General features: G+C 46.6%; 1 protein-coding gene across 1 annotated transcript in view; it reads right to left on the minus strand.

Annotated features, from left to right (window-relative positions):
• Positions 1-353: 353 nt before the first annotated feature.
• The window catches only part of LOC149346693 (cytosolic endo-beta-N-acetylglucosaminidase-like), a gene marked incomplete at its 5' end in the record, with an annotated part of 31,835 nt that continues 15,995 nt past the window's right edge, over positions 354-16,193 (minus strand). Inside the window, 5 exons of the mRNA XM_089586016.1 lie at positions 354-399; positions 518-718; positions 6,140-6,330; positions 10,162-10,270; positions 12,188-12,291. Of these exons, the coding sequence (XP_089442142.1) occupies positions 354-399; positions 518-718; positions 6,140-6,330; positions 10,162-10,270; positions 12,188-12,291 (651 nt within the window). The remainder of the gene's footprint in view (positions 400-517; positions 719-6,139; positions 6,331-10,161; positions 10,271-12,187; positions 12,292-16,193) is intronic.

The raw sequence follows: 16,193 nt of genomic DNA on the forward strand, positions 1-16,193 counted from the left end.
AAAGAGGCTCATCGGAGCTCAACAGCATGGGCCAAAAGACGGGGTTTATAGAATTTGCTTTTACAGAATTCCCATTGCATTATGCCATGTGTAATCAAGAGCAAGTCAACGTGCACTAAGCATCACAGCCTCAAGCTCATACCATGCAGTCCCTTTGCTGTTGATCTTAGGTATAAAAGTTGTTGACATGACAAATTTTTCGGAGACTAAAATTTCGGACACAATTCATATCCCAGACTCACGCAGCACCGAGTCACTCATCCCACAGAGTTCGGAGTACAGCCGTGCCTGAAATTCCGGATGCGCCGCATCTGAAGCCGCAATTTCTCCGACCTCATTCGCGTGGCATACGGTCAGGTGACCTGACCTGACCTGAGGCATAGCAGCCCGAGTCGTCTTCTACGCGAAAGTACAAAGATGCAGTGAAGACACCGCATACGTGCTGAAGGCTTTTACTAGAAAAGGCCTTTATTCTGCAGAGGACTCGATTCAAATGATGATAAAGCTGACTACGCACCTTGTCTGCCAACAGGACTTGGCACACCCCTTGCCTTCAGGCGTGGAGGCTGTGGCACCCAGTGACAGCTTCTTTTTCTCTCCCAGTGCCGTCCGAACCACCAAGACGAGTGCCACATCAAGTGTCTCAGAGCTGCCTGGGTACACCTGGCAGGTGTAGCTGACACTCAGGGAGCCCACTGGGATGTCGCAGGCAAACAACCTGCCAAAGAACGCATCACACAGTTTGTGACAGCCACTTTGAGAGAAAGGCTACCAAGCTACACAACACTGCAGGATCAAGGAACGCAAGCCACGTAAAAATGGTAACAAGCTACAAAAAAAAAGCACTAACTGAAAAAGTCTCACAGATTTAGTGTGTGACTGTGAACGTAAGAAGAAACATACCGTATTTTCTGGTGTATAAGACGCACCCTTGTATAACGCGCTCCCGCCATATATGCAGGCTGTCATTGAAAAAGTTGGTATATAAGACGCACCCCCATTTAACCAGTTAGGCTAGTGAGGCTTAATTAAACATGCTTGCACGAACATGGCGAAATGCACCGTACCTGTGAGAAGTTCTTAAGCAACACTAAGTGATCGAAAAAAGCAACACTCACGCCATACCCGCCCACGTTTTAGCAAAAAAAAAAGAAAGAAAGACGAAAGAACTCTCCTTATGTCGACAACATTTTATTTCAACTTAAAACCTTCGAAGTATTCATCTTCGGATGCGCTATCGAAAAGTTCGCCCATTTCTGGAGGCAGCGCGGCTGAAACATTCCCTTTGCACTGCGTATGTACTACGTACACGGAGCAAACAAAGTTGCAAAAGATGACTAAAAAAGAACGCCCGCTTGTCAATGGCGAGAAGCACGACTGTCGCCATCTTTTGGCATTTCACATTACTTTTGCTTGAAGTATTAACCGTGTTACAACCGCAATATTGTTAGTGAAATTTTTTGGGTGAAAAAAGCTTAAACATGAACCCAAGTAATTTCTGAACTCGCAAAAAGAAAAGCAAAAACTTCGCATATAAGATGCACCCTTGCATAGGACGCACCATCAAGATTTTTGTAAAAGAGCCGCGTAGTATACACCAAAAAATATGATACAACTGCTGAAAGGCACATTCACACTTCGGCGTTCAGCACCAAGAGAGAGCGAAATCCTCTGCTGCGCTCCAGGGTTCCACCGAAACTTCTAGTGGAAGGCACAGTCAGCCAAGAACTGATTTCTACTGGCAGAAAAACCGGCTGTTCTCTGCTAGCTAAAAAGAATGTGAGAAAGAGGCTGCGGCTGCCATCTTGCTTGTCAACACCTCGCATGACTCCGCGGTCACACCGGCGGCGCAGATGGATCAAGTGTGAGTGCCGAATAGTTGTGGCAGCTGCAAATTTCACTCGACCTTGATGCCAAATGGCCAAGAGTGAATGCACCAGAAAAAAAAAAGCCTTCGAAACTGCACGGTGCTAGGAAAATGCAAAGGACCATAAACTGCTCACAAGAGCAGGAGAATAGGTACAGCACTACAGGTACAACAAACAAATTGCCCAAAACCTCATTCCATGTTATGAGCAACATTATGAGCATGCCTACAAGTGAAATATGTTACACAAAAGCCTTACAAGGCTTAGTACTTCGTAGATATGGGAAGACTTGGGTGTCAAAAAGCCATAAGAGTTAATGGCCTTAGGGATGTAAAGGTAGAAAAATCAGTTGCCTTAAAAGCATTTGTATGGCTCGGACACCTTCTATCGAATACTGCTCTCGAAATAAACACTTACAGTGGAACCCCGATTATGCAACGACCCACAATTTAAGATAAATTGGCACCGGCCCGGCAAATCCCTCATAGGGACAATGCATTAAAAGCCATGACGGGAAAATTATGCACAGCCCTATTCGTACGAAGGCCAGCAGGGCTATACAATGCGACAATGCGACCCAGTGCAGGATAACATTATTGTCCTTCGACGCTTCTATCGGACTCCACGCATGCAACCCGCAGTAATCAGTACGCGCTAGCTCTCACCTGGCCTGCTTTTCTGCACACTCTGCTGATGAAAGCATTACAGAATTAAATTACACATTCATACCAGCATGAAATTAGTGTGCAGGCAGTAACAAGATTAATGTTTCAATGATCAGCAAAGGCTAGTTCAAAAGCACCTTCCATTGCAGCTTCATTGTAAAGAAAAGAATAGAATAGAGTAGAATAGAATAGAATAGAAAAGCATAGCAACACCGAGCGAGTGTTGCAGGAAGCACATCGCCGGTGTGGATGCACTCTATAGTCCTGTATTCACATTGCGATTTTGTTTTTTTCCTTTATGATGAGAATGCCTATTACAGTGTAATCCACTTATAACAATATCTGGCATAACGATACATCGCTTATAAGAATCAAACTGTTCACATTTGTCATTTCTCCTATTGCCCTCTGTAAAAATAAACCATGTGAATGATAAAATTATTGGCGAAATAATGGATACAACGATAGGATTCTGGCTGCTCGAAAGGTGTTTAACACCCAAAATTTTTCTGCAAGTTTGATAAAAAATAAAATACTTTGAAGGGAATGACGTAAAACTGTAAACGGACCGGCATGGCGAAATCCACGAGGGTGCATTCCTTACGGCCTTGGGGACGAAGAGCTATAATCCTCACAACCGCTGGAGAGAGAAAGGAAAAGCTTCCTTGGCCATCATCGTGCAATGTTTTTGAACACAAACATGTATACTTCGTTTCATACATACGAGGGGTGTTCAATAAAGATTTCCCCTGACTCACTTCTACTTATTGCAGGATGCTGAAACTGTGCATGTGTAATGACTTATGTCCCTATAGGTCACGTGCCAATATGCAACTTTCAACTAATAACGGTCTTCCTTTCACAGGTGCTGAAGTGCTGTGAGGTGTGATAATGAATGCAGTGGAATACAGAGCAGTCATCGAATTTCTGTACTTGAAAGGCCGCACTCCAAGGGAGACGTTCGATGAGACAAAACAGGTTTATGGGGAGGATTCCCCATCATATGGTGTAGTAAAGAACTGGCATCGTCAATTCAAATGTGGTCGGACTTTGGTGGAAACGGCTCCAATTGCAGGGCGACCTCACTCCGTTATCGATGAACACACTATCCAGCAAGTAGAGGCCGCCATTTTAGAAAACCGCAACGTAACAGTTCGAGACCTAGCCCAAAATATCAAGATTAGTGTGGGGTCCGTGGAAAAAATCATTCAGAGCCATCTTCACATGCGTAAGGTATCCGCTCGCTGGGTTCCCCGCTGGTCACACCTTTCCGAAAGCAGGAACGAGCCGAATGCTCCCAAGCTCTTTTGACCATGTGCCATGGAAACCAGGAGGACTTTTTCAACAGACTGATTGCGCAGTATAAAAGCTGAGTCCATTACTATGATCCGGAAACTAATGTCCAATTGGTGCAATTGAAGCACTTGGACTCACCGCCTCCAAAGAAGGCACGCGCCCAGCCCTAGGCGGGCAAGGTCATGCTCACAGTCTTTTGAGACCAGCACGGAGTAGTCTTGATGGATTTCCCAGCAAAAGGTGCCACGATTACTGGGGCATACTATGCTTCACTGCGGGGGAAATTGCGGGCGGCCATCAAAAGCAAAAGACGTGGCATGCTCACCAAAGGTGTCCGCCTTCTGCAAGACAACGCCTCAGTTCACAACTCTCATGTTGCCCAGATGGAAGCACGCTGCTGCGACTTTGAAATTCTACCGCATCCCCCTTATTCACCCGACCTTGCACCATCGGACTGAAACCTCTTTCCAACAAAAAAGTCATACTTGAAGGGCAATCATTTTCCAGATGATGAGACTCTGATTTCCGAAGTCACAACATGGCTTTTGGAGCTACCTGTTGACTTCTACAAGCGAGCTGTTTACAGTTGCATAAAAAAATGGGAGAAGTGCGTGTCCCTGGGCGGCACCTATGTAGAGAAGGACTAATAAATCTGCAAAGTTTCGTTGCTCTCCGTCCAAAGGAAGTGGGTCAGGGGAAATCTTTATTGAACGACCCTCGTAGCAGGCTACGCTGAGGAGGCAGCGGAAGTATCGCTGCGTCTGCGAAACCACATTTATCCACCACGTTATCATTCATTCTTTTCGAAACTGTGGTGAGTGTTTGGACAAAAACAAAGAGCGGTATAGAACGATGTGATAGCATAGCAAATCGTGGTGCTCAGTGTTCGGGCCCCATGGCTATGATTTTCACTGAGTGTGAAGCACTTTTTGGGCGTAGACTGAGAAGGAGCGATTCGTCATACCAACCGCATATCATACCGCCGCATGTAATTCTTGCTTCTCAAAGCCTCGATGAGCCGCAGGACGAAAATGTGGCAAGAGGTAAAACAAAGTCCAAGAGGTGCCAGTCACAGCACTTAAGGTTTATTGCAACGTAATATGCTTGTGTTCAGTTTGGTTGCATGGCGAACTACTTTTTGGGCGCGGAAGTCTGTGCAAACAGGAGCACTGGCTTTGGCAGTGTTGCATGCTACCCCCCGCCCCCCCCCCCCCCCCCCCCACGTGTTACAGTCGAATACTAGGTTTAAAAACGCCAAGAAGGGCACCAAACACACACTATTAAAATCATTTAATGAGTCAAACGTGTGCATTGATCATCCAGCTCTTTCAAAATTGCGCACTCCAACTCGCCTGTCAACCAGTACACGAACCATGGGTCACAACTACTAGGACGATGCGACAAAGCGCCAACCTAATTGCAAACACACACACAAAAAAAGAAAAAAACGACACCTGTGAGAACAAGCCAACAAGAGTCGACGCCAGCTAGAGTCACTGGCGCGATGAGAGGACGCCATCTCTTGACGAATGCTCGCAACCTATAGCAAGGTTGTGTGGCCTCCGTGATCGCAAAATGAAATCAGCAATCTCGGAGGCACTGAGCGCATGTGATTGCCACCAAGACGCCAGCAAAGGAGTGATCCCTTACTCCATCTGTCTGTTAATCCTTGCAACTGATGCAAAAACGTGGCCACATGGCTAATGCACAGGCAGCAGCAGTGCATAGAGCAGCAGCGCCAGCGCTTTGTTTGCTTTCTCGTGTTTGTTGGCAGTGCATGTTGGTGCGCGTTCCGTGCTTCGAGTCGTTGGCCTGTCCCCATCAAATGTTCGAGCGTGTCTTCAAGCGGAGTGGCGTGCTCACGCGTTCAGTATACAGCTGGCTTCAAACGCAACGCTATTCTGCTCGCTGAGAAAGTCGGAAATTCAGCGGCTGCAAGACGTCTGCACGTCAACGAATCCACGATCAGGGCATGGAGGAAACATGACAAAAAATTTTTTAACTGCAAAAGCCTGCGAAAAGGCTTTCGGGGGCCCAAGAAAGGCTGCTTCCTGGAGTTGGAGCGTCGCCTTGCAGACTTCATAAGCGAGCTACGTCCCCGACTACTTGGAGTAAGCATTAAAATGCTTCAATGCAAAGCACGGGAGCGAATTCCCACCGAGGAACACAGGAGCACAGCTAAAGCCCTCGTCTCCTGAAGGAGTGTTGATCATTTCTATACCACCCTCCCTCCCATAATAGCCCTGATGAGGTCTTCAGGGCAATAAGACCTGTTTCCTCTGGTTTCCCAGAGAACTGCCGCCCCCTCACCTGAAGTAAGGGCTGGCCTCGGGCTTGGCCACCTCTGGGGTGAAGCGCAGGAGGAGGCAGCTCCCTCCGTTGTACGCCCACTCCGTGCACACCTCGGCCACTCCGCAGCCGTCGCACAGCAAGGAGCGTCCCTGGTCTCGAGGCTGCAGCTGCTGCTGGGACAGGTCGGACCAGGCTGCGGGCCTCACCACCTGCACCCACCTGCGAAACAGTGTCTTGTCTTGTTGTTTTCTATGCATGCACATACCAGCTGGAAAACCCGTGACTTCAGTTAAACTGTTTCTTATGATGCCTAATACAAACCTGTGCACCGTCAGAAAGAAGCTGTAATGCTGTGCACATACATTTCACAGCCCTTCCTCATCAAAACCTGTCGTTATTCGCTCCAACAACAGTAATTTACTGTTGTTTTCAACATATGTTACACTCTGTATTCCTGCACTGCATCCCCAACCCCGTTTTTTGGACAAGCCTTAAAGGTATCCATAAACAAACAATCAAAAAACACTTGGGCTACGCTTATAAGCCCACACCACAGCCACAGATCAATATGACCAATGAGGGCTGCTAACTACCACCCTCGTGTGCCCTGAGCAAAAGAATCTACTCACAAGGATTTTATTCTTGTGGGCAGTGTAGCGCAGTTTCGTGGCAAAGACCCGCCCCATAATTTATAAGCACTGCAGGTGCTTCTGCAAATAACTTAGGAACCACTTCCCATTGTCCTGTTCCTCTTGCCCTCCATGTTAGAAAGGAAAGGGGATGAAGGCCATACAGGAGAGAGCATTGAATATTCTTCACATCATTCCAGCAACTGACATTCACAGCATTTAGAACATGTCTGCCACTTTCAATACATGTCCAGAACACATTTCTTCATTACCAAAGCCCCTTCAACCAATGAACTCTTTCCACATTTTCAGCCCGAGCGGTGGCATTTGAAACGCTGCCATAAAAGCCTGGATGGTCAAATTTTGGGTTACATTCACCTCGGCAGCAGCCATTTTCTTGGGCTGACTCAGTCGCACTGGCTTACCCAATGACTAGGGCTGTTCGCCAAACCAGCATGTTTGAGCCACCACAATCAGTGGCTGTGCAAGGAACAGTTAGACAACGGACACTAGTTCACATGAACACTAGTGGAATTAGCAGGCATTTTTCTCTTCACGGGCACATTTTAATTTTTTAAAAAAGCAAAAGCTCCAAAGCATAGGTGAAAGGTCAGTTAGTGTCCAGCTAAAAATAAACCTGAAATCAAACAGCACACTTACAGTAGCCAACCAATTTTTCGGACTCCAATAATTCGGACTAGCGCGGTATTTTGGACTTCGCTGAGGAACCGTTGTGCACCTCATAGGAACGTGTACATTTTCACGGCTGCTATATCAGACAGTGTGGAGTCTAAAAGTTCAAATTTTCGGACTAAAATAGATGCTAACAATATTGTGGTGATCGTTTCTCAACCAAAAGTTCGTTATTTCAACCTAATATAGGCGCGAGCGGGCATCGCTGTTACAACCAACCCGTTCCCCGCAACCGTGAGAGGCGCCATCTTGGATTTTCGGCTTAACGGGCGCAATCGGACTGCCTTGGATAGGCTTGGCTATTTATTGCCATCGATATGGCCTACAAAGAACACATGATCGCATTGAAAACGGTACAACAGGACAGTGGGACAGCAGGACAGCTGCAGCGTCCACCGCGGCTTGGACGACGCCCCCCCCCCACAGTGCGGGGCAGCAAACGGGGTAGAGGGAATGGGGGAGAGGCGAACTGCATTCGGAGGCGCTTGCTTCCGCTCGCGTCTTTCCGGGGGTTACCATGGGTTACCTCTCGGTCTTCGCAAGAGTCAATGCCCCATGCAAACTGACTGTTCTTGCTTCGTGCAGCGAGTGCACTCATTCACGGCATGACCGCGGCCACGTCGCACTATCTGGTATCATGATGTGATAGGGTGCGGACATGACGAAAGCATGGCTATGACTCAGATAGTGTCTAATATTATCGCTTGTAGGCAGAACATGGGGAGCGGCGGTTTTCGCAATTTTGAAAGCTGGTTTTTCGCAGAAAAAATTCTTTTTTTTAAGTTCACGAATTTTTCGGACTGTTCGATTATTCGGACCATTTTTTGGGTACCGCCGAGTCCGAAAAATCAATCGGCGACTGTATATGCCTTAAAGGAACAGTCAACTGACTTTTATTAACTCTAACTTTTTGCACCAATTCAAAGTGCCTTAAACAACTAAATGAACAGCCAGCTGTGGCACTGCAGAACACAGGAGATTAATTTGAAACCTAATTTCTCCATATGGTAGTCTCACTTTCTCAATGACATATGGCATCTGCAAATCTTGACATCCGAGACACGATACAGAGTAAAGTAACTATATGAAACTCCATGAACACAACGAATGCTACACCACCTAGGCAACATGCAGTGATAAAATTGAGCATGACATTAACCAAGACATTAACCCCCTTTAGGGTTTGCTTCCCCGCAATGCACCCTCCCTGGTTAGTTACCTTAACTAACAAGGGACAGCGCTGGTGCCGCAGCGACACGAGCACCACAGACGGCATGTTTGCTGTGTGTGCGGGGAAGACGACTCTCTCTTCAGCTCGGGAATTCTGCGCACACGGACTGTTCAGCGCAACGCTCCGCTCTCGGCCAGCGGGGCGAGGCCGTGGGGGATAAAGTTCTGCCGCATCTTGTCCCATCCAGCCTCGTAGTATCTCCCCTGCCTTAGCGTGGGCAAACGTTATGGGGTCACTCGCGTGCAGCCGGCCGGGAAGGCGCGCTTCCGTGCCAGCTATGCGCGGGCGTTCTCGTGTCCCCAACCCGTGGCGCAAAGTCACAGCCACGGCGGGTTTGGACGAAGTAGGCAACGAACAGAGTACGCTAGGAAACCGTTTATTTACCTAGCGCAAGGCAAAGCACACTGCGGAAGAATGTTCTATCCGATAATAGATGGTTCAGCAGCTTACCAAGTCGTCGTCGACTGGCGTTGGATAATCCGGGAGGGCGCGGGCAAGAGACGGGGTCGGCGGGGCAGTGGGGCAGTCACGCCACGGCAAGAGAGAGAGGGCGAGTCCCCCGTTCCCGCGCGAACTTCGCCTTTTAACCCCTACGACATTGCCTCCCTCTTGAGCAACTTGTTGCAATCAGGAGTCGTTCACCCCTTCCCTAAGACGCCAGAGCGTAGGCGTCACGTCACGTCCGAGCTGGGGTGAGGAGAGTTACCGGGTGCCCTCCTCTCCCCATTCCCTGCGGCGTGCGCTCTCGTCTCGTGACTCGGCGCGGGGCGGCGAGGGATATCTGTATATCCCACAACGTTCACTCCTAACAGTGCTGGTGAGTCGGACGACCTCGATTCCTTGGCGTATTTTGTTGCTAGCCGGCATTATTGCTGTTGCAGCAATAAATGCCTTGTCTGTGTCGGCCAGAGTGTCGTTCCTTTGTTTCCTTCAGAGCAAGGCCCGCTGTGGTCGGTGTGCACTCGGTAGCCCGCGCGGTCATGGGGTGGGGTCTGGGCAGTTTTGAACTGTCTCAGCCGTGACTAACCGTGGGGGAAGACGCACTTCATCCCCACTATTACTAAAGCCCACGAACTACAGCTGACAGCGCTAAGGTGGTTTTAAAAGTAATATAAATAAAACAAAACTGGCAATATCTATCACAAATACCAGCAATCGCTTTTGGCTGCACCAGTGCGCCACTGGCAACAAGCGGCAGCCTGCCTGTTTGAAAACATCATAAGAGATGATAAGAAAACATAAAAAGTAACAGAACAAATAAAAAAAACATTGTTCTGCACTCAGACCCATTCATGAAGTGTATTATATCAACTCCAGGCGAAGCAGCCGGATTACATGGTCAGCCGCGAAGCTTTAACGCATGGTTCTGCTTGCACAACTACCATCATGGTAAAGATCTACAATAATAAGCCATTATTATTATACTCAGTCTCCAGCACTAGACTGTCCCTTTAATACAGTTAAAATATATGAAAAGAATATCTCACCTCCCCTGCCTCAAAGAGTTTTTCTCCAAATCCCTGACAGAAACTCGTTCGGAGCGGCAGTGTCTTAATACGCCACTCGGGACAGCAGCATTCCAGGGAGTCCCAAAACCTGCAAGAGTTGCAACATAGTGCATGAATAAAAATAGATGAATACCATCATATTATGAAAATAACACACGTTGCAGAAGTCTCGCATTTATTTCCTGCTTCCTGCAGTCTCACACTTCTAGAAACACATGGGCGCTGGCAATGTATTGACTGTGAAATTAGCTTTCCTGGTTTGAAGTTCAACCTGTCCGAGATAATAGGCAAAACTCATTATAACGAGCATGGATATTACAAATTATAGGTATGGTCTTTTTTTTCATTTTTAATTTATTTATTGGTCTTTGTTGCTTTACAAATGTACGCAAACACTGCTCGGACCCATAGCCAACGGCTAGTAATGGGTCCGATAGAAAAAAAGTATACAAGCATGCAGGCAATAATATACCAAAATAAAGACAGTAAGTTAGTATAAAGAAGGCTATACATCAGTCTCAACACTTGTAAGAGCATCAACAAAAGAAACACATATATTACAGATTATATAAACTAAAAACTTGCAGATCAAACAAAACGCGTAGAACTTACACAAAAATTAAGGCATCACAAAAAGCTAGCGGAAAACAGCTGTTAAGTATTTACAAAGCATCGCAAGGGTACAACACGCGAGAAGAGGATAAAATGATTTCAGTGCACACTTTTTAATCACAAAACATTTTTAGAATAGATGCAAATGTATAAATCTATAAATAAATCAAGGTATCAGGATTCGGCTACATGCAAATAATATCAGGCAAATATCTAAGACGACTAGGAAAAAATGAAAGTATGAACTCAAAGTGTCATTCTTTTTAAGGTAATAAATTTTTATTCCAATGGAAAAGTTGTAGGCAGTCTTTAGGTCATGTGGTAGATTATTCCAAATTTTTACCCCCATAAACTCTAAGAGACGCTCTCCATATACATTTCTTTTCACTGGCAAGTTAAAATTGCCGTACGTGCGGCTCCGTGTTGGAAGTGGCGGGATGTTAAATATTGATCGGAGTGGGGGTTTAACGTCCCAAAGCGACTCAGGCTATGAGGGACGCCGTAGTGAAGGGCTCCGGCAATTTCGACCACCTGGGGTTCTTCAACGTGCACTGACATCGCACACTACAAGGACCTCTAGAATTTCGCCTCCATCGAAATTCGGCCACCGCGGCCGGGATCGAACCCGCATCTTTCGGGTCAGCAGCCGAGCGCCGTAACCACTGAGCCACCGCGGCAGCCTACAAATTATAGGTTATATCAAACTACTCCAAAATGTTTCCAACAAACACATGTACTTCTTACTTTATACACTGAACGTGGTATGCCATAAAACGGATATATCGAACTGTCGAGCACCAAGCTATGCCCGTTCGGATGGCAGGCAGTAGTAGGCTTTGCCTCACTAGCTAGCATTTGCTGCTTGGTTTTTCACAGCCTCTGCAATCACCATGAGTGGCTTAGAAACGGTGCTAAAAGTATGGAAAAGGTCTCTCCTAGGTTTCACTTATCCAGCTTAAGGTTTTGAGAAAATTTTATATTATAAATTTTATAACTGAACTATTTTACGGTTTTTTTACCTGTTTGCTATAACGAGGTTTCACTCTATAGCACAGTTTAATTTGTTATGGCAACACAACCAAGTACATGTTACAATCAATTGTGGTGTTCAACATACCAAGAATGCCTTGGGCTATTCAGTAAGAAATTTGTATACTTAATTATTTAGAGCAACTGCAAGGTAATTAAGCATACAAAGACAATAAACAAAACTGAAGACGGAATGCAACTGCTGCATGAAATACGAGAGCAAACTAGCCAGCAACCTAGCTCGCAAAAGGGTTTAGTCTCAACTTCAAAAGTGATTCTACAACTGGTATATAGCTACAGACTACACTTCGCAGTGCCTATTCCATACTTAGCATAAAAAACGGAGACCTTCAGCGCAACTTACCTGCACTGACTGGCTGCAGACTCCATCTTGTCTTGGTTCTTGTACACCCAGCCAGCAGCAAAAATGGCTGACGACAAACCATGCTTGCGAGCTACTTCAACTTCCTGAAATAAAAATTGAGTCGGCAAGGCTGTAACAGTCATCCCTCGCAGTGAGCACATTATCGCACAATTCAATGAAAATGTGAGGCTTGAGAAAAGGATTGCTTACATACTCTATATAATTGGGATTCGCACAACCTTTTTCAGCCACTGCTTCATTGCCTTTAAATCTGTGTACTTGCTTTGCTTGTCAGGGTTAAATATGACCATATGCTTTGCATTTAACAAGCAGATCATTAATTACCAAAGTCCTCGATCTTAAATAGTGCCACTAATTACATCCTTCCTTACTCACATGCTTTACGTCATCCCAGTCACAAACCTTGTATGTTTTCTTTCCTACAGCGCTCTTCACAAGGAATCATACTATCCAGTTTTTTTCGAGATTTCCAGCTGCACAACGGGATGGCTGTCAACGCTTTCTAAATTGTAAGAGATATATTTTTACCGAGAAAAACAAACCTAAACGAGAAACTAATAAACCGCAAGAGGTAAACTTGACATCACGCAAACAAACCCAGTAAATTTAAATACACAGCAAACTTTAAAACTGAACATAGCCTCTCAGAAATCGAGATTCAGAAAAAAAAGTTAAGTCTGAACATATCACAGTTCAGCAACTACGTACCCCCGCATCAAATAAAATCCTCTCTAATAGAGTTAGAGTATCTTGAAAAAAATATTGACATTAATTACGAAATGAGCAAGTTATATAAAGAAAATTGACAAATCTTACTGCACACACTGCACTGACATAAACACCTTGCATAGCCACTTGAAAATCACACCACAGCTTTCCCACTTTGCTGGGTGTTATCAATTCCAACAGCTCCACTACAAAAATGGCCAGCATAATCCAGTGTAAGCAGAAACAAAAACTTATGCTTGTGCAAATTATGCTTATTGGTTTGAAACAAATTCGAAGCGAAAAGTAAATTTCTTCAAACAATTTCGTAGCGAATATTTCTAACACTTTCGGCATGGAAAAGAGGCTGAACGGCACAAAGGGCATTTTCAACACCGTATATTTTTCTGGCACACAAGGCCATTACTTGAACAAAACAACACAAAAAAGTGCACCGAAACAATGTTGACCTTTTGCAAAAATGGCCATCCGAAATTGGGGGGAGTCTACATGCTTGCAGAGTTCACCTACCTGCAGGGTCTGAAGTAGGTTCAACTAAGCCGCTGGTATTAGGACTTTATTGCGGTAGGTTCCTTGATATGTCTATGCATAAGATTAGCGATTTGTGTCTTGTATAAAATCTCTCATTTCATGTACAACTGCCAGACCATCTTCCATCTCTTCGAAGGACCAGGCTCCCACACAGAACACCCACCACCTATGCAACTGCTATACAGGGTCTGTCCTGAAAGTAATGTGACAAGTCTCGACGTGGCGTCTGCATGCGCTAGATCGGGAAACCGCTTTTGAGGTAAGGAGGGGGAACCTTCAGCTTCACATTGCGAAGACCTCAGTTGGCTTTGAGCACGTCAAGCGAGTGCACGTGTTCAAACGTGTACACCTGTTTCATCGCTGCGTCAGGAAGCCATGGAGCGAACGATGGAACAGTGCTACGTGGTGAAGCTTTGCTATAAACTGAGTAAATCACCTACCGAGACCTTTGAAAGCATGTGGTAATGACGCATTGTCCAGATCGGAAGGATTCCAATGGCACAAAGCATTTACAAATGGCCGTGAAGACGTTCGGGACCACACAGTCAACATTACCATCCGTAACCGTCATCGACGGGCACCCGGACCGTTGCTCGTCGTGAAAGTCTTCACGACCGTTTGTAAACGCCTTGTGTCATTGGAACACACGGCCTGAACATCGCATCGTTCCCACATGCTGTCTTGATCACGTCGAATGACTCAGTAGGTGGCTTACTCAGTTAATTGCAAAGCTTCAGAGCGTACCGCTATTCCAGCATTCGCTCCATGGTTTCCTCGACGCAGTGACGAAACATGGGTGCATGCTCAAAGACGTCCACTCGCTTCGCCTGCTCGCAGCCAACTAAGCGCGCCGCATTGTGAAGCTGAAGGCTCCCCCTCCTTCCCCCAAAAGCTCTATCCCAATCTAGTGCATACACGCGTCACGGCGCGACTTGTCTCATTACTATCAGGACAGACCCTGTATATACCCAACTGCTCACGTTGGCAAACGCTTACCCAGACAAGAAGAAGGTATCGCGAGAGCAAACTTCCAGTTCTTCAACACACTTCCCTTGCATAGGAATGAAAAACTACAGGACCATTGGCAATTCTGTTTGCCACTCAGTCAGCCAGGCCACATTCAAGTGGAAGGCACGAAAGTTGTGTCATTTTCATTTTACCACCTCTGATCGCCACTTTCCTCTAACTTCTGGTTTTAATTGAGATTTCATTGTTGTGCGGCTGTTGCTTTCAGCTGCGCACACGCCAGGATGGCATTCTGAAGGAATTACATTGAACCATAGCCACACGAAACAAACACTCTAGAAACGTTATTCACTTGAGACGAATGCTTCTGAGATTATAAATGACAAGTATTCAAAATTATCAAATACTTCCACAAGCCTCAAAAGACTATCAAAAACTCGTGCTATGGGAGACATTCTGCTATGGGAGACAGCAGCCTGTGGTGAGAAGTTTTACAAGCATATTGCCATAAGCACCCATGAAGACAACGAAGATATCAGAGGAGGAAGTGCGCTGGCTCATGACTGTTCAGAAGTTTCTGCAGAACACTGGTGTTCCTGATTCTTCAGGCTTTGCCCTAGATGCACCAACAAGGATATTTACCTACGTGACAGCTGGTGGAGGATGCTGGGTATGCCTATCAAGTACCAGACGCCTCCTACAAGTCAGGAACCAAGCCCAGGACACACCCCCAAGGTAGAGAAACCAGTTCATCAGAACAGTCAACGACCTGGCTTCCGAATTTACCCTCTCTTAGACCACAAGGCAACAAGAAGCATAGGCGTTGACGCAATGAATCTGCCAGCATTAACAGCACCAGTTCTGCTCCACCATCAGCAGGAACCACCTCGTTTCCATGGCTTTCCCCATGAGGATGCCGAGGACTGGCTGGAGCAGTTCGACTAGGTGGCAGTCTTCAAAGTTTGGGACGCTGTCTCTAAGCTGTGCCATGTTTACTTTGCACTTGAAGACTCTGCGAGGGCATGGTTTGAAAATCACGAATCTGGCCTTTGTGCATGGGACACACTGTAAGGAGATAGCGCCACCCAGCGTCAATTGTGTGGCAGAAGAGGAAAAAGCACGAGGAGCGCGTGCGGAGGGGTACGCCGGGACAGGTGGAAGAGGTTTACGTGGCAGAGAGGAGAAGAGCGCAGTGGGCGACGGATGTGGACGAGTTCTGCTGGCTCCCCGAGTTCCGGGCTTGGGCCTCAGCCGCAGACGTCCGGGCCACCAGACCTGGACATCCGTCGTCGAGAACCTCAACCACCAGGTCCAGGCGCCACTCTTCTCCGTCCATCCGTCAGCTGCTCCACACAGGCCGCCTCTGGCGCCTACGTGGCATTTCCGGGATACCAGACCTGGGAACCGTGCTGGGAGCCCACAGACGCTGACGCTGCGGTAGCGTTGAAGGCCAACGAGGGAAAACGCACTGGAACGCCCAGAGACTGCCTGACTGCCCGACACCCAGCCAGTCCTCCCCGCTCGATGGTCCTAAGAGAGACAAGTAGTGTGACTTTCCTTTTTGACTTTCTTTTTCCTGTATTTTTCGCGAGGATTCTGTTCTGTTCCCCTGTGTGTTTTTTCCGTGCGTGTGTTGTTGCGTTGCTCTCTTGTTTCTTTCCTTTTTCCAAGCCCATACTGAAATTGGTTTCCTTTTCTATAAAAGCCGCCTCGTTTATTGTTTACACCTTTGTGTTCGTGTAAAATACAACCTGCAATCTCC

This window comes from Amblyomma mixtum, chromosome 4, assembly GCF_055824585.1.
Source record: "Amblyomma mixtum isolate Tamu chromosome 4, ASM5582458v1, whole genome shotgun sequence".
Lineage (NCBI taxonomy): Eukaryota > Metazoa > Arthropoda > Arachnida > Ixodida > Ixodidae > Amblyomma > Amblyomma mixtum.